The sequence below is a fragment of the Phacochoerus africanus genome, chromosome 14 (genome assembly GCF_016906955.1).
Source record: "Phacochoerus africanus isolate WHEZ1 chromosome 14, ROS_Pafr_v1, whole genome shotgun sequence".
Lineage (NCBI taxonomy): Eukaryota > Metazoa > Chordata > Mammalia > Artiodactyla > Suidae > Phacochoerus > Phacochoerus africanus.
In genome coordinates, this window is record NC_062557.1 from 25,675,940 (window position 1) to 25,698,873 (window position 22,934).

The 22,934-nt window shown below is 41.8% G+C and overlaps 1 protein-coding gene across 1 annotated transcript in view; it reads right to left on the reverse strand.

Moving 5' to 3' along the window:
• Positions 1-22,934, reverse strand: part of ZNF652 (zinc finger protein 652) — a 61,872-nt gene that overhangs the window by 12,701 nt on the left and 26,237 nt on the right. Inside the window, exons 2-3 of the mRNA XM_047756874.1 lie at positions 3,316-4,489; positions 84-231 (exon numbers count right to left, since the gene is read on the reverse strand). Coding sequence (XP_047612830.1) covers positions 84-231; positions 3,316-4,227 — 1,060 coding nt within the window. The 5' untranslated portion in view covers positions 4,228-4,489. The remainder of the gene's footprint in view (positions 1-83; positions 232-3,315; positions 4,490-22,934) is intronic.

Consider the following 22,934-nt stretch of genomic DNA (forward strand, 5'->3'; position numbering starts at 1 on the left):
TCCTGCCTGATTCAAAGCATAAAACACAGTGAAGAACAAGGGAAAATTACAGGTGTGAGAGAAAAGCAAGAGAAAAAACTTACCAACCATGTGTTTCCGCACATGAGCCATGGTATAGAATTTCTTCTCACAAATTTCACAGGAAAATTTCTTTTCTGCATAGCCATGGACGATCTTGATATGTTCATGAAGAGACCAGAGTTTCTTGAATGATTTATTACAGGAAACACACTGAACAGGATAAATAAAAACAATCTTTATTTACAGGGGCTTGCAGAAAGCCATACCTGCCGACCGGCGGCTGAAATGAGTGTGCTTTAGATTCATGGCACAGGCCAGAATCCAAACAAGTGCTGCTCCTCCCCGGAATCTAGATTCCAATACCAACACACTTATGTTCTATTTTCCAAGATGAATTTTTTTTTTAGAGACACTCTGGGAGTATGAAAACAATGGCAAAAAATAAGATAATAAGAAATGGACACAGAGGAAATTGACAGAACACTGTAAATCAAGTATAACAGAAAAAATAAAAATTTTACAAAAATGGAAAGTTCCAGTAACATCAAAGAATTGACTGCTTTTATCAAATCAGTATTGTACCTTTGGAAAAAACCTTCAAGTTGTATTTTATTTTTAAATATATAGATTACTAAGAGGAGTCATTTCCTACACATAGGCTACTACACAGTCAATACGTGTCTACCAGAGAATACAAACTAATTTTAAATTAGCATAAATAAAAACAAGATAAAACAAAACGGGAGTTTCTGCTGTGGCCCAACGGGATTGGCGGTGTCTCTGGAGCACTGGGACGCAGGTTCAATCCCTAGCCTGGCACAGCAGGTTAAGGATCTGGTGTTGCTGCAGCTGTGGCATAGGTTGCAACTGCGGCTAGGATCTGATCCCTGGCCTGGGAAATTCATATGCCACTGGGCGGCCAAAAAAAAAAAAAAAAAAAGATGAAACAAAACATACATGATGGTTATAGATCTACAGAAGTATAACAATGTTTCTGTAGCTTAGAGAATGCCTTTGGAGGAGTTCCTGTTGCGGCTTAGTGGGATAAGAGCCCAACTAGAATCCAAAGGATGCAGGTTCGATCCCTGGCCTTACTCAGTGGGTTAAAGGATTTGGTGTTGCCAAGAGTGGCGGCCTAGGCCACAGATGCGGCTTGGATCTGGCATTGCTGTGTCTGTGGCGTAGGCCAGCAGCTACAGCTCTGATTCAACCTCTAGCCTGGGAACTTTCATATGACGCAGGTGTGGCTCTAAAAAGAGGAAAAAAAAAAAAAAAGAAAGAAAGAAAAGAGAGAGAGAAAGGGAGAATGCTTTTTGAGCCCTTATTAACACAAATTATTGAGATTTTATTATATTTTCCCAAACCTAATTTTCTCTATTAAACAACTCCCTCTGGAAGAACTGAATACAACCCCTCAAACTGTTGGTATTATCCTCCCTTTTCCCTGAGAACCCAGCTCCAGATTTCTCATACATGCATCTGCAGGAGACAGAGGCAGTGCTGCCTAGTGTCCGGGACTGTGGACCATTACTAGTCTAGGACATGATAACATGTATCATAATAAAATACTTCTAGTTAAGAACAATACTGGGAAGTTCTAGTTAACCATCAGACTCTGGAATACCTAAGGGAACAAGTTGTTACTCACTGTAAGTAAAGAGCTCTAACTGGCACAACACTGCAAATCAACTATACTTAAAAAAAAGAAAAAGGAAAAGATCTCTGACATCATTGTCCCTTCAGGAAACAAGAACTCTGAGAAGGAGGCACCAAGATAAGCCTCTGGTTGGCCATTGCTTGAGAAAAAGACAGGCAATTCCCATTTTGCAGGGCCACACTTTTAATTTTTACTTGTTACTAGGTCATCAGAATTAGAAATGCAAAGAGATCATTTAGCAGAATCCACAAAACCTAATACAAGTTTAAGTGAAATTATGATAAGGAAGAGGGAAGAACGTCACACAAAAAAGAATCTATTCAATGTTTTCTTCTCTGTACTTAATGAAGCAAATGTTAAGTTTAAAAACAACAACAACAAAAAAACCAACTACATAAACATCGAGATCAATGAATCATTACAGAACTAATCCTGACCCCTAGGGTGCAGCACAGCGTCACACTCCCTTGGGTTGTGTCGCAACCGATTCAGAACCAAGCCAGGGCACCAGTAACTATGGGAGGGCAGATGCCATGATTCATTCAATCTTCTTTTATTTACCAGGCGTGTCAGAGACCAAGTCACAACTGACGAATCAAAGAGCAGTGCATTTTTGGCAAATATGATTTACATTAAAAAAAAAAAACTAACTTCTTTAAAGGAGAATCAATGATCTCAGCTGTTTATTAAAGGCAAGAAGGAAAAAGCAAAAAATAAGGAGTGCTTCAAATCAGGAGTGCGCCAAGAAACACACTGAAAAAAAACCAATCGAGTTCATCTTCTAAAAGAAGTTTCGCTTCAATATGGTGCAAGTTACTATTTTTTTTTTTTAACATGTTTTCCGGAGACATTAATAGACTTACCTTTTATGAAGAGTCATTAATGTGCATTCACACGTGCAAACTAATATAGCTCAACATAATATAAGTCACTCGACATAATATAATTAGCACACCTCTTAACCTTATCACAAAACAGTCCTTTCAAGACACCAGCCTGGTCTGGAGACTGTCTTTTGTTACCTTAACAATACCACACAGCAGCATGACAAAACCCTACTGCCAGGTGGGCAACATTTTCCACCAGCTCAGCCTTGTTTAAAGTCTGCATATTCCCATGGGCTCAGCCTCTTGACACATTTAGTGTTGTCATCTCTCCACTGGTAAAAGCAAACTCACTCTTGGAGATCTTCCATTTCCACCAGTCTGAGTCATTATGGTTTTTGTCCCCATCAGCTGCACTAGAATCTGGCATCCTTTTCAACCTTAGGAAGGGACTTCTCTCTACTCCTGACCTGTACTTGATTTCTCCCACCTCGAGAGAGAAGATGCCAGAGTGAATGATATTTACAAGAGCAAATCTCAGTGCAAAGGCGGTGTTGACTTTACCTATAACAGATCCCCCTTCCAGCGTACCTGGGTTCCCACTAGAACAGCGTCGGTCAAATTTAATGCTTTTGAGAGAACATGTTAAGCCTGGGTTTTGAAAAGACCAAAGCAGGGGCTTTTAAAAAAGAGAAATTGGTGAAAACTGTCCCTTCGGCCTCTATTGCATTTATTCTCTTGGGCAGATACCAGGTGCGTCTGAACAACCAGGTTCTATCCTGGAAAGGTCGCCCTCTTGGTGATGAAACCTACCTGAATATTTTTTTCACAGTCTGTTTGCTGGTGAAGGGACAGCTCACTTTCCAGGACAAACTTCTTGCCACATTTATCACAAATCTGCATGCGCCTATGAGTAACGTTCATGTGCTTCTCCAGGTACCAGCGAGTATTAAACACCCTGGGGCACTTCTCACAGGTCAGTGTCTCTTTCTCTTCACACTTAGCTTTCTGGACTGGTGCTTTGGGCTCCTTTGCGGCCCGCTTCTTACGCTTAGGTGGCTCTACACTCTTCCTACGACCTCTCGTAGCTCTGGGAGTAGGGGAAGTGGCAGCTGCAGCAACAGAGGCAGCTCTCCTCGTCCTCCTTTGTGTAACGCTGACCTTCTCCACTATCTTCTCCTTCTTCTTCTGCCTTTCATTCTCTCCATAGTCATTGCTGTCATCTGTGGCCTCTTCCTCACTCTCTTCCTCTTCCTCCTCACTGCTTGTCTTAAGAACAGGCGTCTCTTTGGACTGAGAAGAGACACCCTTTTCCCCTTTAGACACATTTAATGTTTGATTATTAAGGTTTACCTCCACTATGATCTGCTCCCTTTTGTAAGAGACTTCCTCCTCTTCCTCCTCCTCCTCCTCTTCTGTGTCATCAGAATTCTCCCGGTCTTCTTTAACCGCATGCACGTCAGACACTGCTCTTGTCTCCCTGAAAAATGGCTGTTCCTCTGTTTCATGGAGATGGGGTTTGCTCATCTTGGTGTCCACTAACACAGAATAAGGACTTCCTGATTCCCTTTTGTACACTTTGGTGGACAGGTCAAGTTCTTGGTTGGCACCATGATAAAAGGTAGATGGTACTTGACCACGGCGGCTATCTTCTTGTGCCATCCCTGCTACATGCACGGCACAGTTTTCAACCAGCTCCTGACAAGAACTGGTTGTGTGGCTCATTGGTAAGTGGCCCAATTTATTAAGCAGTTCAGACTACAGAGAAATAGCTTTAAAACAGGGTAAGCATTAGGACTCAAATCTTTTCCCATCCACAAAGAATCACTTAGATGAAAAAAAAAAAAAAGTATTCCTGGAACCTGTGTGCAATTCTTCCAGTGTTGCAGCACCAAAGCATAAGTCAAAAGGTTTGGTATTATGGCAAGAGCAGAGCACTAGTGATTTGTCTTTTGAAGAGAGCTACACGTGACTTGGAGCATCTTATCTGCAAAGAAAAGCAAAGAGAAAAATGATCAGATATAATTTATTTCCTTCCCTTAGCATGAATTTACATCATAGAACAAACATATCTTAAAATGACTAAACTCTTTATATATACAATTCTTTATCCTGCTTAAACGGTTCGGTGCAGGGAGGGGGCATCATTTTACTGTATCACATGAATTCAGCAAACATTTGGCTAAAATATAAATTCTAAGACAGCAGGAGTCCAGTTCACTGAGATATCCTTAGAGCTTTGCACAGAGACTACCAGCACTTTAGTAGGTGTTCAGTATATATTTGATGGCTAAGCGAATATCTGCTATTGCACAGCATTCAATATCCCAGACATACGGACATGGTATACGGTCTGTGTCCACAAGGAGCTTGCCGTCTAGTTATACAACATGTATCATCCATAAAATACACCAGAGCCTCAGGCTGGCTGGCTTTCTTCTCGACATCAGTCACCACCAGCCGCCACAGTGAGAGCTCACAGAGGAAAGGTGGTAGTGGGCTAGGCACTGTGGCAGGGAAAGAAAGCAGCGAACTGACCTAACCACAGAAGACAGAGAAACGTCCCTGGCCTTAAACAATTTATAATACGCATGGATATTGTTTTTAGGTCTCCTAATTTCAAAAGTTGCTAAGTACTTTAAAATGTGTTCCACGTTTAGCTCTGCTCTCTAGATCCACGCAACCATCAGGTGATTTTTCATGTGTCAGTTGCACAGAAGTCTAAGTTCTAAGAAACAGTAACCATCAGGTTGACGAGGTTCCAGGAAAAATAAAACCATCACTTGAAAAGGAAAAGATGAGAAGGGCATATAATTTGCTTTGTGACATACTTCACATTGCTGCTTAGCCAACCACCAAACCCCTGAGTCATATGAATATTACTGCAAGCACATACTCTGTCCACCGACAGAAGGAAACCAGTACTTAGTGAATACCTGAGAGGTGCATAAGCACGGCAAAGGCGCTCGTTATTTATTATTTCTATTCAACACCCACTGCAAAACTCTGGGGTTGGTTTTTAAACTTATGTTTAATTTTTAATCAAAGTAATCACAAAAAAAGCATATATAGTTCCATAAGTCAAATACACTGCAAGGCTTCTAACAAAAGCAGCTATCCTCTGCCTACGCCATCTCATCTCATCTGAGTCCCAGGCCCAAGATAAAAGTGTTCTATTTAGCTGTTCCTCCTCCCCTTCCCCCTGTATTTATTTCCATATTTCTAAACAGTGTGATGACATTCCTATTTCCTGACTTCTTTTTCAATTTTAGATATTATAACTTCTCTCACTACAGTTTTCTTACCTTATTGCTCCCAATTCTCCCTTCACCTCCCAATACAGCCGTTATCACTTTTTTGTTAAATCAGTATTCGCTGTTTACACTATTACGACTAATATATGCAATTCACAACTATTTCTATCATTCCACTATTATCTCTCTTCCATTTTCTCTCCTTGTGGATTTATTTATTTACTATTTTATTTATTTATTTTTTTCTTTTTAGGGCTGCATTCATGGCATATGGAGGTTCCCAGGCTAGGGGTCAAATTGGAGCCGGCAGGCCTACACCACAGCCACAGCAACACGGGATCCAAGCCACATCTGTGATCTACACCATGGCTCACGGCAATGCTGGATCTTTAACCCACTGAGCAAGGCCAGGGTTCAAACCTGCGTCCTCATGAATACTAATCAGATTTGTTTCCACTGAGCCACGACAGGAACTCCTGGGATTTATTCTTTTTTTTTTTTTTTTTTTCTTTTTCTTTTTAGGGCTGCACTCAAGGCATATGGAAGTTACCAGGCTAGAGGCTGAATTGGAGCGAGGCCAGGGATTGAACCCACATCCTCATGGATCCTAGTTAGGTTCATTAACTGACTGCTGAGCCACGAAGGGAACTCCCCAGGATTTATTCTTCTAAAAAATTATTTTAAAAGAATTATCACAAATTAGCTAGAAATAAAACAAAAAGCATGAAGACAAAGAGAAACAAATGAAAGGCTATCCCCTGGGAGAGTTGTTAATGCGTTCTTCCCAAATACTCCCAGTCCCCGCCTTCTGGGCCTGTGACAGGAGGGCACTTTCTGACTCCCCCTCCCCTGTAGTTGGGTGGAGCCCCAGGACTACTTCCAGCCAGAAGAGCTGAGAAGTGACACAAGAAAGAGCAATATGAGACCCTCTGGGCCTCTTCTCCCTCTGTGACAGGGACCAGCAACCCCCAAAGGGATGACTGCTGTCACTGTTATCAGCCTGAGCCCCTGACTAACAAAATGACCTACAAGACATGTCTAGTGTGGTGGATCTTTAAAATTTTTTTTTCTTTTTTTTATGGCACAACCTGAGGCATAAGTTACCAGGCCAGGGGTCAAATGAGAGCTGCAGCTGCACCCATGCCACATCCATGGCCATGGCAATGCTGGATCCGAGCCCCATTTGTGACCTACGCCACAGCTTGTGGCAATGCTGGATCCTTAACCCACCGAGAGAGGCCTGAGATGGAACCCACATCCTCACAGAGACAACAGTAGGTCCTTAACCTTCTGAGCCACAACGGGAACTCCTTTCTGTTTTCTATTTAACTTGATGGAGAGTATATTTTCAAAGGCACTGAGATCTTGCGTTGTTTACTACTGCAGCCAAACCTGGCCTATCCTAGCTGATACAGGTGGAATTTAGAAGCACAGTGCCGTCTTCTCAAAAACATAAAGTACGGAGCAAAGGCTTAGAAGACCTGGGTGGAAGGAGGCAAGGAAAAAGCTATTGGAGGCTAAAGGATAGCAACTCATATTACGCAGGGGTTAAACTATCACCTAATTATCTCAAAAGAGAGCTAATATGCCCTGAGAACTTGTAGTTCTAGTGGGGAAATGGACTATTAAGAGAGTGTATCGGTTACTGTTGGCTACATTGGACAAATTATTACATGAAAAGGATGAATTCAGAGAACTGACCAGTTTACAATCAGGGATTAAAGGAGTGAGTCCAGAAAACCAATGATTTGTAGGGTTAGAAGAAGCAAGTGATGGAGTTCCCGTTGTGGCTCAGTGGTTGGTGAATCCGACTGGGAACCATGAGATTGCAGGTTCGATTCCTGGCCTTGCTCTGTGGGTTAAGGATCCGGCATTGCCATGAGCTGTGGTGTAAGTCACAGATGTGGCTCGGAACTGGCGTTGCTGTGGCTGTGGTGTAGGCTGGTGGCTACAGCTCCAATTAGACCCCTAGCCTGGGAACTTCCATACGCTGCTGGTGAGGCCCTAGAAAAGACGAAAAGACAAAAAAAAAAAAAAAGAAGCAAGTGCTTAACACAAAACTGAGACCTTTTATTAGTTCACTCTCGAGGCAAGGATCAAGGCAAATATTTGGCCTTCACAACCACTGAAAAAAACCTCCCAATGGATTTAGGTGCTGATGAAAAAAATAGCTTTTCTAAAAAGAGACTAAAGAGAGGTTCTCTCACCAGAGCAGTCTCTTAGTCTGTGTTGTTACAAAGCACGCTTCTCTGACGTCAGTTAGTCAAACGGTATTCATAAATAGGGAAATTGTGTCAGTACAACACAGAAGTCATGTTGGTTCATATGACATTTTCTCCTGTTCAGGAGAAAGCTTTTCCACAACTAAAAAGAAAGCCTCAGCACTATACCAAGACATTAAGGAAAAAGCTGAACACCCCATTTCTGTACCTTCCTTTAATGCAAATTGTGGATGGTTCAGCTGCTCCATGAACTACTGCACCTTCCACTCTATATCTGATGCAGCTGAAAATATGTTGCTCCTCCTGTGTTTAAAAAAGAAAGTTGGAGTTCCCATCGTGGCGCAGTGGTTGGCAAGTCCGACTGGGAACCATGAGGTTGCGGGTTCAATCCCTGCCCTTGCTCAGTGGGTTAACGATCCGGCGTTGCCGTGAGCTGTGGTGTAGGTTGCAGACGCGGCTCGGATCCCGCGTTGCTGTGGCTCTGGCGTAGGCCGGTGGCTACAGCTCCGATTCAACCCCTAGCCTGGGAACGTCCATATGCCGCGGGAGCGGCCCAAGAAATAGCAATGACAACAACAACAAAAAAGACAAAAGACAAAAAAAAAAAGAAAGTTTTTGATTGCTAAAGACTATACGAGGAGTTCCCATCATGGCTCAGTGGAAACAAATTGGACTAGCATCCATGAGGATGCAGGTTTGAACTCTGGCCTCCATCAGTGGGTTATGGGTCCTGCGTTGCCGTGAGCTATAGTATCCGTCCCAGACGCAGCTTGGACCCCACGTTGCTGTGGCTGTGGCACAGGCCGGCGGCTACAGCTCCGATTCAACCCCTAGCCTGGGAACCTCTATATGCCTCAGGGGCAGCCATAAAAAGCAAAGAAAGAAAGAAAGAAGGAAGGAAGGAAGGAAGAAAGGCAGACAGACAGACAGACTACACCACACCATTGATCAAATTTTTACTGTAATGAAATTCATCTCTATTGTAAGTGAACTCTTCAAGACCCTAAAACCTCACAGGAGGAAACCAACACCCCGGGCATTAGGTCTGTAAAGCTCAACTGACTGATGCTGAGCGCCAGTGGAGATTTAATATACTACAGTTTTACTTTAATTTCTTTTCTTCTTCTTTTCTTTTGTCTTTTTAGGACCACACCTGCGGCCTATGGAGGTTCCCAGGCTAGGGGTCTAATTGGAACTATAGCTGCCGGCCTATGCCACAGCCACAGCCACACCAGATCCAGCCATGTCTGTGACCTACACCACAGCTCATGGCAACAAAGGATCCTTAACCCACTGAGCAAGGCCAGGGATTGAACCTTTAACCTCACGGTTCCTAAGTTGGATTCATTTACACTGCACCACGACGGGAACTCCAACTTATTTTTTCTTTTTAGGGCCACACCCGTGGCATATGGAAGTTACCAGACTAGGGGTCGAATCAGAGCTACAGCTGCCAGCCTACATCACAACCACAGCAACGTGGGATCTGAGTTGTGTCTGTGACCTACACCACAGCTCAAGCAACGCCAGATCCTTAACCCACTGAGTGAGGCCAGGGATCGAACCCACATCCTCATGGGTACTAGTCGGATTCATTTCCACTATACCACAATGGGAACTCCAGTATTTTAATTAATTTTGTTTTTATTTGTGCACTGGTTAGAGTGTCCCGACAAATCTTGAGCCTTCTACCCAATCCTATTTTTCCCATAAGCTCTGTTACTTTTGGTGTATAATTTTGCAGATTTCAAGAAAGCATGTATGGTATTATAGCAGAAATGCCTGTATTCAAAATTAAGTTAAGGAAGCAGTATGGCAAAGCTATGTAAGCGAATCTACGGTTAGAAGAGAACCAACAGTATGGTTGGAAAAGAACCGTGGATATGGCTAGGGCACAAGGAGCTGACCAGAAACAAAGAAGTAAAAATGCCACTGAGTTTTTGAGAGTCATACTGCCAAAAAAACTACCAGCCTGGGCTTGAGAGGCTGTGACTATTCAAGACTTCTTTAAATGATGCTTGGGTTCCTAAGCATGTATGGCAAGAAGTAGACTAAGAAAGCTGTTCATCCCCCTAAAGCGGCACATTCCTCATTGTCCATTTGGGGTAGAGCCAAGGAATTGAACAGGGAAAAAGGAAGGAGGAGAACGAGGTCCAAGAAGATGAAGCTAGAAAGCAAAGAAAGAACAGAAAAGTGAGCTGCTGCTAAGCAGCCAGGTTAGGGTCTCCCCAGGAACATTCTCCACCCTTGGAGGGGCCCTCTCAACGGCTGCTCAGAGGGACAGCAGAATCTGCTGCAATCCACTGACTGCTGTATGCCTCCTGCTCCTCCCCTTTCAAATGGGAGTATTTATCAGCCTGTCACTAGTCACCACTGTACACTGCATATGAGGGACACAAATCATTTGTCAATTTCTCTCATAAATCTATGGATCAAAAAGAGCAACATAAAGAAGAAAAAGAGCAACAGAGACTACTATGCATCATCTCCAGGAAAGACCACCCACCCCTCATCACATCCTCGCATCACTCAAGAGACCCTGGACGTCAAACGAGCTATGACTGGACGGGACCTTGGGGGGGGGGTCTCTCCTTGGGGGAGACGTGTGTGTATTTTACCAGTGAGGGAGAATGGGTTGACTATCTGGTGACCAAAAGAATGGTGCTGTGTATCAAATGTTTTCAGCTGTCTCCCTGGCACAGGCAGTGCTGTGCTTCCTGGCCCTGTGTAGTTATGCGGGACATGACTAGTTCTGGCCATCATTATGTTGTGAAATAAGCAATGTGAGTCACTTCTGAGCTACTGTATTTAACTGCTAATGAGAGACCGCTGGGACTTTTCTTTTCCCCATTGGCATAGTGACCAGCAGTGTACACGAAGGTGGTTGTTCCATCAGCCTGGCTCAGTGAGTGATATGAGCTAAGCTTCCCTGCTGATCTATTAAATGGCCATGTACCGAGAAAAAAATCCTTCATTGTTTAAGCCACCTAGATAGAGGGGTGGTTTGTTACTGCGACATAACCTAGCTAACACAGTTCTTTATGAATATGGATATGTATTACATATATAAATTGGTCTCAGACTTTTTTTTTTTGTCTTTTCTAGGGCCACACCCGCATGATATGGAGGTTTCTAGGCTAGGGGTCCAATTGGAGCTGCCAAACCAGATCCGAGCTGCATCTGCTACCTACACCACAGCTCCTGGCAACACCGGATCCTTAACCCACTGAGCGAGGCCAGGGATCGAATCTGCAACCTGTGGTTCCTAGTTGGATTCGTTAACCACTGAGCCATGACGGGAACTCCATTTTTTAAATTATTTATTTATCTTTTTGGCCACATTCACATGGCATGCGGAAGTTCCCAGACTATGGACTGAAACTGTGTCAGAACAGTGAAAAAGCTGGATTCTTAATCTGCTGTGCTACCAGGGAACTCTTCAATGGTCTCAGTTTTAAGCTAGACAGCAGAGACTGAAATACTAGGTGACAAATTAAAAAGATCACAAAGACAAAGGGCTCAATTCACAGGGGAATTCTCTACTTAATAGGTTAGAAAATAAGACCATTCCTTCTTTAAAAAATTAGAATTGGAAGTTTGTTTCCTTGTGATGTCAAAAGTTGAGGATCCTGTGTTGCCCCAGCTTTGGTGCTGGTCACAACTGCAGTGCAGGTTCAATCCCTGGCCTAGGAACTTCCATGTGCCAAGGGTGTGACCAAAAAAAAAAAAAAGTTAAAGTAACATTATTCTATTTTATAAATTCATTCATTCATTTTTCTTGTTGGATGCACCAGCAGCATATCATAATTCCCAGGCCGGTACTGAATCCAAGCCTCGGCTGCGGCAACACTGGAACCTTTAACCCACTGTGTCATGCCAGGGACTGAACCCTCTGCTCTGCAGCAACTTGAGGCACTGTGGTCAGATTCTTTTTTTTAAATTTTTTCTTTCTTTTTAGGGTTGCACCTGCGGCATATGGAAGTTCCCAGGCTAGGGGAGAAGTGGAACTGCAGCGGCTGGCCTATGCTACAACAACGCCACATCCAAACCATGTCTACAACCTACAACATCGGCTCCTTAACCCACTGAGCAAGGCCAGCGGTCGAAACTACATCCTCATGGATGCTAGTCAGTTCTTAACTTGCTGAGCCACAATAAGAACTCTTATTCTTTTTTTTTTTTTTTTACATTTTAAAAAATTACAGTTGACTTCCAATGTTGTTCCAATTTCTGCTGTACAGCAAAGTGACCCAGTCATACACGTATATACATTCTTTTTTTTTTTTTTTTGGTCTTCTTAGGGCCACACCTGCGGCATATGGAAGTTCCCAGGCCAGGAGTCGAATTGGAGCTACAGCTGCTGGCCTACACCAACAGCCACAGCAACGCCAGATCTGAGCCACGTCTAAGACCAACACCACAGCTCAAAGCAAGGCCAGATCCTTAACCCACTCAGCCAGGCCAGGGATTGAACCCATGTCATCATGGATACGTGGTAGTCAGGTTCATTACCACTGTGCCATGATGGGAACTCCTATACATTCGTTTTCTTGTATTATCTTCCATTATGGTCTATCCTAAGAGACTGGATATAGTCCCCTGTGCTATACAGCAGGATCTCAGTGCTCATCCATTCCAAATGTAAGAATTTGCATCCACTAACCCCAAACTCCCAGTCCATCCCACTCCCTCCCCTTCCCCTTTGGCAACCACAAGTCTGTTCTCTATGTCTGCGAGTCTGTTTCTGTTTTGTAGATAGGTTTACTTGTGCCGTATTTTAGACTCCACATAGAAGTGATATTATTTATATTCTATTTAAAATGATGTAAACATATGGGGATTCCATATGAGCCTGAAAGTGACATCTCATCACTATTAAAACAAGGAAAGATCATAGAAACATCAACAAATCACACTTTCAGAATAGCAGATGCAGTCTAATTGTTCACTTTGAAACACACATAGGCTTTCTGCCCAGATTTGACTTTCTCCATTTGATTTTGGCTCCCTCTCCCTTATCTGAGTTTTGGTGATAATCTTCCTTTATTCTCTTTCCAGAAAACTTAAAATACCTCCTAAGGGCACAACAGAGTAACCTTTATAAAACCAAAACCACATTAGGGAAATTAGAACCTTCCATGTCTCTAATTGAATATACTGAGCTCTAAGAATCTGAAGGTAAAGAGAAGGGGCAAATAAATCCTGCTGTGACTCAGTGGGTTAAGAATCAACTGCAGAAGTTCTCACTGTGGCTCAGCAGGTTAAGAACCCGAATAGTATCCACGAGGATGTGGGTTCGATCCCTGGCCTTGCTCAGTGGGTTAAGGATCCCCAGTTGCCGAAAGCTTCGGTGCAAGTCCCAGACACAGCTCAGATCCTGCATTGCTGTGGCTGTAGCATAGGCCAGCAGTTGCGGCTCTGATTCAACCCCTAGTCTGGGAACTTGCCAATGCCATGGGTGTGGCCCGAAAAATTAAAAAAAAAAAAAAAAAAAAGCAGAGGTGCAGGTAGATGCCTGGCCCGAACTCAGCATTGTTGAAGCTGGGGCTCAGGTTCAATCCCTGGTTTGGGAACTTCCACATGCCATGGCTGTGGCATAAAAATTAAAAAAACAAAAGCAAACACAAAATAAAGTGGGTCATTCCTTAGTGTCTTGCTATAATTCATGTATACTAATGCACACAACTTGGGGGAAAAATGTGGTGTTATGTTGAGGGGTATACAAACTGAGAAGCAACCACTCCTGCTGGACCAGCTACTCGGAAGAAAGTAAAATTCTGAAGAAAAAGTTAGAAAATATGACAACACATATAAAGCACACCTTCCAGAATGTTTTTTTCAATGGCACTTTTTCCCATGTAGACTACAAAATAACTTTACACAGTCTTCAAGAGTGTTTATTTAAATTTAGTTTTAAAAAGAAAAGAAGGGAGTTACTGTCGTGGCTCAGTGGTTAACGAATCCGACTAGGAACCATGAGGTTGAGGGTTCGATTCCTGGCCTTGCTCAGTGGGTTAAGGATCCCGAGTTGCTGTGAGCTGTGGTGCAGGTCACAGACTCGGCTCAGATCTGGTGTTGCCGTGGCTGTGGCATAGGCCGGCAGCTGTAGCTCCGATTAAACCCCTAACCTGGGAACCTCTATATGCCACGGGAGCGGCCCTAGAAAAGGCAAAAAGAGAAAAAGAAAAGTAATTTTGTCCTCTGAAGTTTAATCAATTGATTAAGCTAATTAGTTACTTTTGACAAATTTAACATTTTTTTCTATTAAAAAAATGTATTGATGCATCCTCCTTGTATGTTGAAAAGGTTCTGTCTGGGACAAGTCATTTCAAGTGGAAGAGGCAACCCGGAAGGCATATCAAGCTGGTACCTCTGCTTACTCCACCTCCTTCAGAGCCACGTCCCCTGACCCACTTCCAATGCTCAGATGACCCAGGCACTGCCAGACCCTGGTCCTGCATGAATGGAGAGGTTTCTAAGGCATACAGCTACCTACAAGGAACAAGCCAAAACTAAAACCACCAAGAAATGGAAAGGAACAAGGAAGGGAAAGATAAATGCATCTCAGCAAAGTTCTTCTAAAAAAAATGATCCACTAGAATGATGACACTGGGGTTTGCGATATGGTCAGATACTCTGGTCAAAGCTTTGCTGCTTTTGAAGGCCATTCATTTTTCTCATCAAGAAAGTATGTTAGTGACACATTTGTCAAATAACTAATTTCAACGTTTTTAGATGGTCAAGTAATTATTTAACAACTACTATATGGTTTTTTTTTTTTTTTTTGTCTTTTTGTGTCTGCTGTGCCATGACGGGAACTCCAACAACTACTCTATGCTTAATATGAGTGGAAAAAAAAAATAGGAGTTCCCGTCGTGGCTCAGTGGTTAACGAATCCGACTAGGAACCATGAGGTTGCGGGTTCGATCCCTGGCCTTGCTCAGTGGGTTCAGGATCCAGCGTTGCTGTGAGCTGTGGTGTAGGTCGCAGATGTGGCTTGGATCTGGCGTTGCTGTGGCTCTGGCGTAGGCCGGCGGCTACAGCTCCGATTCAACCCCTAGCCTGGGAACCTCTATGTGCCTCTATGTGCCGCAGGAGCGGACCTAGAAATGGCAAAAAGACAAAACAAAAAACAAAAAAAAAGAAATGTTAAAGTCTGGAAGAGAAATTGCATCCAGGTGGGTAAACCACGAACATTTTTGTGAAAGTACATTTCAGGAAAACCTGAAGGGCTGGCAGGTTTTAGGCTAGCAGAAAAAGTCATCTCTACTAAAGGAGAACTAGGATGGGATAATAGAATATATATTTCTGAACAAGAGACAGTGTAAGCTGTTCAGTTTTGCTGGAATACAGGGCTTTATGAAGGGAGAGGTGACAAGATAGGTGAAATTCATTGCCATGCTATGGCCAATCTTGAAGATTGGGCTGAAGAGTTTGCAGTTCATATGGATGACAAGATAGAGCATCAAAGCATTTTAAAGAAGGAACTAACACAATTAGAGTTGTGTTTTAGGGGTCAAATTATACAAGAGCAAACAACTGTAGACCTATATTTAAGTATATCTTTGAAACATATATATGATAAATATACAATTAAATAAAACAGAATAAACTTAAAATAAGAGATTGAAGTAGAAAAAATAGAAGTAGGGAAAATAATACCAGGAATTAGGATAAAAACAAAACGAAAAGCACAAACCATTTTATACTAAATCCTGTATTAGTACTGACTACAATAAAATTTAAAATATCCGAGTTGTAATTTTACAAACTTTTTTTTTACAAGAATGCGTTCTTTGGAGTTTCTCAGCAGTAACAAACCCGACTAGTATCAATGAAGATGTGGGTTCAATCCCTGGCCCTGGCTCAGTGGGTTAAGGTGTTGCTGTGAGCTGTCGTGTAGGTTGCAGACATGACTCCGAACTGGTGTGGCTGTGGCCTAGGCCGGCAGCTACAGCTCCAATTTGACCTCTAGCCTGGTAATTTCCATGTGCTGCAGATGTGGCCCTAAAAACGTTTTATTTATGAAAAATTACTTATTTTCCCTACATAGTAATCAAACTAGTTTAAGACATGTCCACACTAAAAGGTTTTTCTTAATACAGTGTACACACACACACACACACAGAGGAGTATTACTCAGCTATGAGAAAGAATGAGAGCCTGCCATTTGGGACAATATGGATGGACCAGAAAGTATCATGCTAAATGAAATAAGTCAGAGAAAGACAAGATACTGTATGATTTCACTTATATGTGGAAACTAAGAAACAAAGCAAATGAACAAACAGAACAGAAACAGATACATAGATACATAGATACAGGTGGCTGCCAGAAGGAAAGGGAGTGGGGAAAGGAGAGAAACAAGTGGATATTAAGAGGTACAAACTTCCAGTTACAAAATAAATGAGTAACAAGTTTGAAATGTACAGAGTGGGGAATACGGTCAACAATTATGTAATGTCTTCGTATGGTGACGTACTCGTAACTAGACTTATTGTGGTGATCATTTTTAGATGTTTAGAAATGCCGAATCCCTACGTTGGGCACCAGGAATGAACATAGTGTTGTAGGTCAATCATACTTCAAACAAACAGACAGACAGACAGATAGACAAACGTGTAGAAAAGGAGATCAGACTTGCCTTTACCAGAGGTGGGGGCCTGGGGAGAGGGGGAACTGGAGGGAGTTAATCAAAAGGCACAAACTTCCAGTTAACAGATAAAAAAGTACTATGATGTAACGTATGTGATTAATACAATTAACACTGCTATGTCACATCTGAAAGTTGTTAAGAGCAAATCCTAAGATTTCTCATCACAAGGCAACAAATCTTTTTTCTATTTTTCTATCAAAAAAACCAATTTTTTTCCATTTCTTTAATTTTGTATTTATATGAGATGATGGATGGTCACTAAACTTATTGTAATCATTTCATGATGCACAGCAAGTCATGTCATTATGCTATACATCTTGAGAACTTGTTTGGAGGTTCTAGGAGGGGAGTGCGGCTGCTCGTATGTCCTTGACGGAAGAAGGTCCTCCTTCTCCATGGAGCATGCAACTTTGGGAAAGATACACATAGGGTGTTGAGGGAGGAAGGGGACACCCACTAAACAGCCGGATCAGTCAGATCAACCCTGGAGATCAATGAGATAACAGAGGTCGCAGCCAGATCGCCCTCACATCCATTATGTTCCACCTCTTAAACTTATGTAGTGCCATATATTAACAATATGTCAATAAAACTGGAAGAAAACAGAAGAATTAAAAAAAAAAAAGAAAAAAAGGAGTTCCCATTGTGGCTCATCGGTAACAAACCCGACCGGATCCATGAGGACTCAGGTTTGATCCCTGGCCTTGTTCAGTGGGCTGGGGATCCGGCGTTGCCGTGAGCTGTGATGTAGGTCAGATGCATTCGGAATGGAATCCCACGTTGCTGTGGATAACTAAGATTCATTTTTAACCGAAATTTTGGAACTGTCAACCCTAAAATTTTATCAATCCATGCCTCGGTCGGCCAATCTCAAAAGTGGAAGCCAAGAAAACAAACTGCAAAACTGAAAAGCTTGGTGAATAATACTCTCTGATCTACAAAAACGCATATGGTAGTGGTGATAATAATATGCACTTACACGATGCTCTACAGATTACACAAAGCATATTGATGATCCGTTTGTTAAACATTTATTAAGTGCCTACAGTGTGTAAGGACTGTAGGAGCTGGAGCCACTGAGTTCAAAGGATCTGTAGCAGATTCACAAATGTCCTTCATTTTCAAAGGTGCTCAGAAAATCAACCTGGGATGCACTAGAAAAGCTACCAACACTGACATGTAAAAGTCAACTTTACAGCAAACAAAACCCCAAATGACATATATCACTGGACCATATTTTAGATAAACATAAAGTGTTTCAGATGCCTATACTTTATATAGTTGTAATAGAACTAATTTTAATGTAATCCCCTCTAACAAAATTTAATGTCAATTGTGTTTTAAGCAGTTCATTATCTGTAAGAAATGAAATTGAGAAATGCCTGTTATTACCAATTTTAGACAAAGCTTTTGTAAAAATAAAATTTCCCTGTCATCCTTTACCTATGCATTTAAATGAGACGGCCATTGTGTTTCCTCAGTAAAATGCCCGTGAAACTAGGAGAGGTGCTCCTCCTAGGTACTACCTAATTACCTTCAAGCATCAACAGTCTCCGCACTTCCATATAAGACAATAAAAACTAATGTGCATTACTCATCCCACAGTTGGCTTAAGCAACCTTAACTTTCACCAGTAACCTCCCAGGGCCAAAGTAGAGATCAAATACCAAGTAGGCGACACTGCCAGACCTGGATGATCACAATGTATTTTCACAACATCTTTCCATTATTCTATTCACAAACATCATCTACAGACAGGAGAATATAATTTAAACAAAGGAGTTATTTTATTTTATTCATTTATTTTTTGTGGCCACACTTGCAGCATGTGGAAGTTCCTGGGCCAGGGACTGAACCGGTGGCACAGCAGCTACCCAAGCCGCTGCAGTGACAACGCTGCACCCTTAACCCACTGCACCACAGATGAATTCCCTGCAAAGGAGTTATTTCAAAAAGAAGAGTAAGAGTACTGTATTATTGTTGCCTTTTCCATTAAAATACTGATAGAGCCCAGGGTACATAAACACTTTTGGTACCCTAAAAAAAATCATGAGAGGGAGTTCTTGTTGTGGTGCAGCGGAAACAAATCCAACTAGTAACCATGAGGATGTGGGTTTGATCCGTGGCCTTGCTCAGTCGGTCAGGGATCTGGAGTTGCTGTGAGCTGTGGTGTAGGTCACAGACGCGGCTCGGATCCGGCATTGCTGTGGCTGTGGTGTAGGCTGGCAGCTGCAGCTCTGATTTGACCCCTAGCCTGAGAACTTTCTGATGCCACGGGTGCGCCCCTAAAAAGACAAAAGACCAAAAAAAAAAAATCAGGAAAACATATTGACAAGATCATAATATTAGAAAGTCTGTCTACTTTTGACCAAAGGTTGTTTTGTGGAATGCAGTTAACTAATGCACTAGTCCATTACCAAAATCACTATCAATAGAAGTGTCTTGATATTAGTTTATATCCTGCCTATTAGCCTTATTAAGAAAAATCATAGACTTAAAAGGCCTTGTGACTCTTTCTTTTCTTAAACTCCTAACTGTAACATCTTAAAAGAACTGAGATATATTTAGCAGACACAGATGTTCACACTGTGGCTACTCCCTATAATGCAAGCCATTACGAGAGGCCTACATACATGTCAATTTGACTAGATCATCGTGAACTTGAATTAAAAACTTATGTAGAAAATGAAAACAGCTGAGAAGTGCTCTCATTACATTCCTGTATTTTACCAAAACAAACAAACAAAAAATCACAAGTATTTTAGATATGTGAATGCCACCAGGAAATGTTGGAATTTATATATTTGACCTATCAAAATACAAAAGACTGTTGCTGTTTTCTTGTTAGCAAAAAAATTCTGACATTCGAAACTTTGAATTCAAAATTAACATTTGGAAAAAAAGTTTAACTGAACTAGTCTTAAACCAGTTTTAAACAAATAATCCAAAACAAAAATACTTGGGAAGTTCCCTTGAGGTGCAGCAGGTTAAGGATCCAGCCTTGCTGCAGCTGTGGTGTAGGTCACAGCTGTGGCAAGGGTTCACTCCCTGGCCCAGGAACTTCCACCTACTGTGGGTGCAGCCAAAAAAAAAAATGAATTGAAACCAAATAGGAAGGTTTAACCCAAACCATGGCATACCCAAAACATGTCCAATGGAAAGAGACAAACTGCTAATGTATAACCTGCCTTTTCCTTCCCCTAAGGCTGTATGTTCCTCTCCTTGGCAGTAATTCTTAAACTTTTTTTTTTTTTTTTTTGGTCTTTTTAGGGCCACACCCACTGCATATGGAGGTTCCCAGGCTAGGGGTCTAATTGGAGCCACCGCTGCCAGCCTACGCCAGAGCCACAGGAACGCCAGATCCGAGCCATGTCTGCAACCTATACCACAGCTCACAGCAATGCTGGATCCTTAACCCACTGATCGGGGCTAGGGATCAAACCCGCAACCTCACGGTTCCAAGTTGGATTCGTTTCTGCTGCACCAAGACGGGAACTCCAATTCTTAAAATTTAAAGAATCTTTGGAAAACTATAAATCTTCTCTCCTCCAAAAATGAACACACAAAAATTTACATGCAATTCTAAAGAGTATGCGCAGTCTAAAATTTTAGTTTTCTGTGTTTGTAATATACATTTTGACTAGGTTTGTAAATTAAAAAATTTTTTAACTCCTTTGCTCTTCTTCCTATTTTTTTTTCTCTCAATCTTTCTAGCCTATCTATGGTCGTAAATGAATTAACTGTTGAATTTTGAGTAACATCATTAAATGAAGAATAAAAAATCTTAGTATGAGCTCCAACGTGCTATTTAACCAGATAGATGTGTGACCTTGGCCAAGTCAATTAATCTCACTCGATCTCAGTGTGTTCCCCAGTAAAACTAGAGTAAGAGTACCCACATCTATTTAATCTGACAGCACGAGCAAAGTTCCCAGTACCCATAGGCGGCTTTCAGTGCTTGACTCCTTTCTCCTTCCTATTTGAGATGATTGTTTCTAAGGAAGTTGTCGGTTATGGCTGGCAGAGCAGAGATTTACATGGTTTTAGAATTTGTTCCATGCATTTTCCATAGTGACTATGATGCAATGAAGATGAAAGAAAGGAATATATAGAGAACTCTAACAACTAGACAAGAGACAACCCAATTTTAAATGGTCAGATCACTTAAATAGACACTCTTCCAAAGAAGATATACAAATGACCAATATGTGCAGGAAAAGATGCACAATACCTTTCATCGTTAAAATATGCAAATTGAAACCACAAAAAGATATCCACACCTACTAGGGATGGCTCTCATAAAAAAAAAAAAAAAAAAAAGAAATGGAAAGAAGCAAGTGTAGGCCAGGATATGGAGAAACTGGAAGCTTCATACATTACTAATGGGAATATAAACTGGTATAGCCACTTTTGAGAACAGTTTGGCAGTTCCTCAAAATATCAAACACCAAGTTACCATATGACCTATATCATTCCACTCCTAGGTATGTGCTCAAGAGAACTGAAAATACATGGTCATACAAAAACCTGTACACAAGTGTTCATAGCAGCATTGTTCGGAAAAGCCAAAACGTAGGAACAATCCAAATATACATCAGCTGAGGATGAACGCACACATAAAATGTATATCCACACAATGGAATACTATCAGTCATAGAAAGGAACTAAGTACTAATACCTTGTATGAAACAGATGAATCCTGAAAACATTCTGCTAAGTCAAAGAAGCCAGACACAAAAGACTGCACACTGCATGACTCTAGTTCTATGAAATGACCAGAATAAGCAAATCCCTGTAGAGAGAAAGTAAATTAGTGATTGCGAGGAGCTGAGGTTAGGGAGGAGCAGGGAGTGACTGCTAATGGGTTCCAGGTTCCTTATTCAGGTGCTGAAAATGTTTTGGAAATAGCTATTGGTGACGGTTACAAAACCTTCCGAATATACTAAAACAGGCTGAATTGTACACTTTCAAGTGGTGAACTAGTCATATGGTAGATGAATTATATCTCAATATAAATAAGTATATAAATAAATGAAATGAGATGAAATAGGCTATCTGGATGGATACTAGCTAGCAATTCAAAGACATTCTGAAACAAAAGATTATCTGAAAATTAGATATTTATTTTATAATGATTTACTGAATTGGTCACAAATGATGAACTGTGCTCTAACAGCAGTAATGTAACCAGACTGAATAGAAAATTTAAAACCATGCACAGTGCTGAGCATTGGAGGATTTGGACCAGCTGGATTTGGGGGCCCTTCCACACTGCTTGGAGGTTACTTTACTTTTCCAACTCCTGGTTTTCTCAACTATACACTTAAGGGATTCCCTTCCACCAATGACATTTACTGCTGATTATTTGTTTCCAGTCTCTTGCCCAGTTCATCTGGTCACCTACTGCCGCACAGCATTCCCAACCTTTTCAGCATCAAGGGCTATCACATACTCCCCTCCCGACCCTCCCCACGCCCCTGCCCTGTTCCCAGGGAGCACCGTCTTTAAAAGCTGTGTCCAAGAATTTGCATTGAGATCAAAGTTTAAACATTTTTTTACGAACCAAAGTAAAAAAATAGCTTATCGTAACTTTTTGGTTAGACTGTCCAACTTTTACAACATAACTTCCATTTGACTTTCTGAACACTAAAATTAGCTTATTAATCTCACACTGGGGGATGCCTGGGTTAGGGGAATATATCATCTACAGTCTTGAACTAAGTATGACATTAAATGGGACTGGGTCCATAGCCTTAACCAGGGTATAGGTAACTTTCTCCAAAAACAACACTGAGTCCACCACACTTCTCCAGGGTAGAGGGAAACATGACCACACTTAACACCATTCTTTGGATGATTCTACTTAATAATCCTCTGCCTTGACCAGAGGGCACTTAAGGCAATCTGTCAAATGTGATGTAGAAGAAATCAATGAAGCCTCAGATACCTGCCGCAGCCACTGCCACCTTACTTTCGCTGTCTCCCCCTCCCCCCATTTCTGGCCACCCTGCGGCAAATGGAGTTCCCAGGCCAGGGATCAGATCCAAGCCACAAGTGTGACCTAAGCCGAAGTTCCAGCAACACGGGATCCTTTAACGCACGGTGCCAGGCTGGAAGTCGAACCTATGTCCTGGCGCAGCAGAGACACCACCCATCCTGTTGTGCCACAATGGGAACTCCTTAATGGTCTTTTAAAAATATACATTGTAGGCTGAGTGAAACAAAATCAGGTAGCAATGCTACAACTGTGTCAAAATTAAAGGCCAAAGCAGCCACCTACTCTGTAGGTGGTACAAAGCT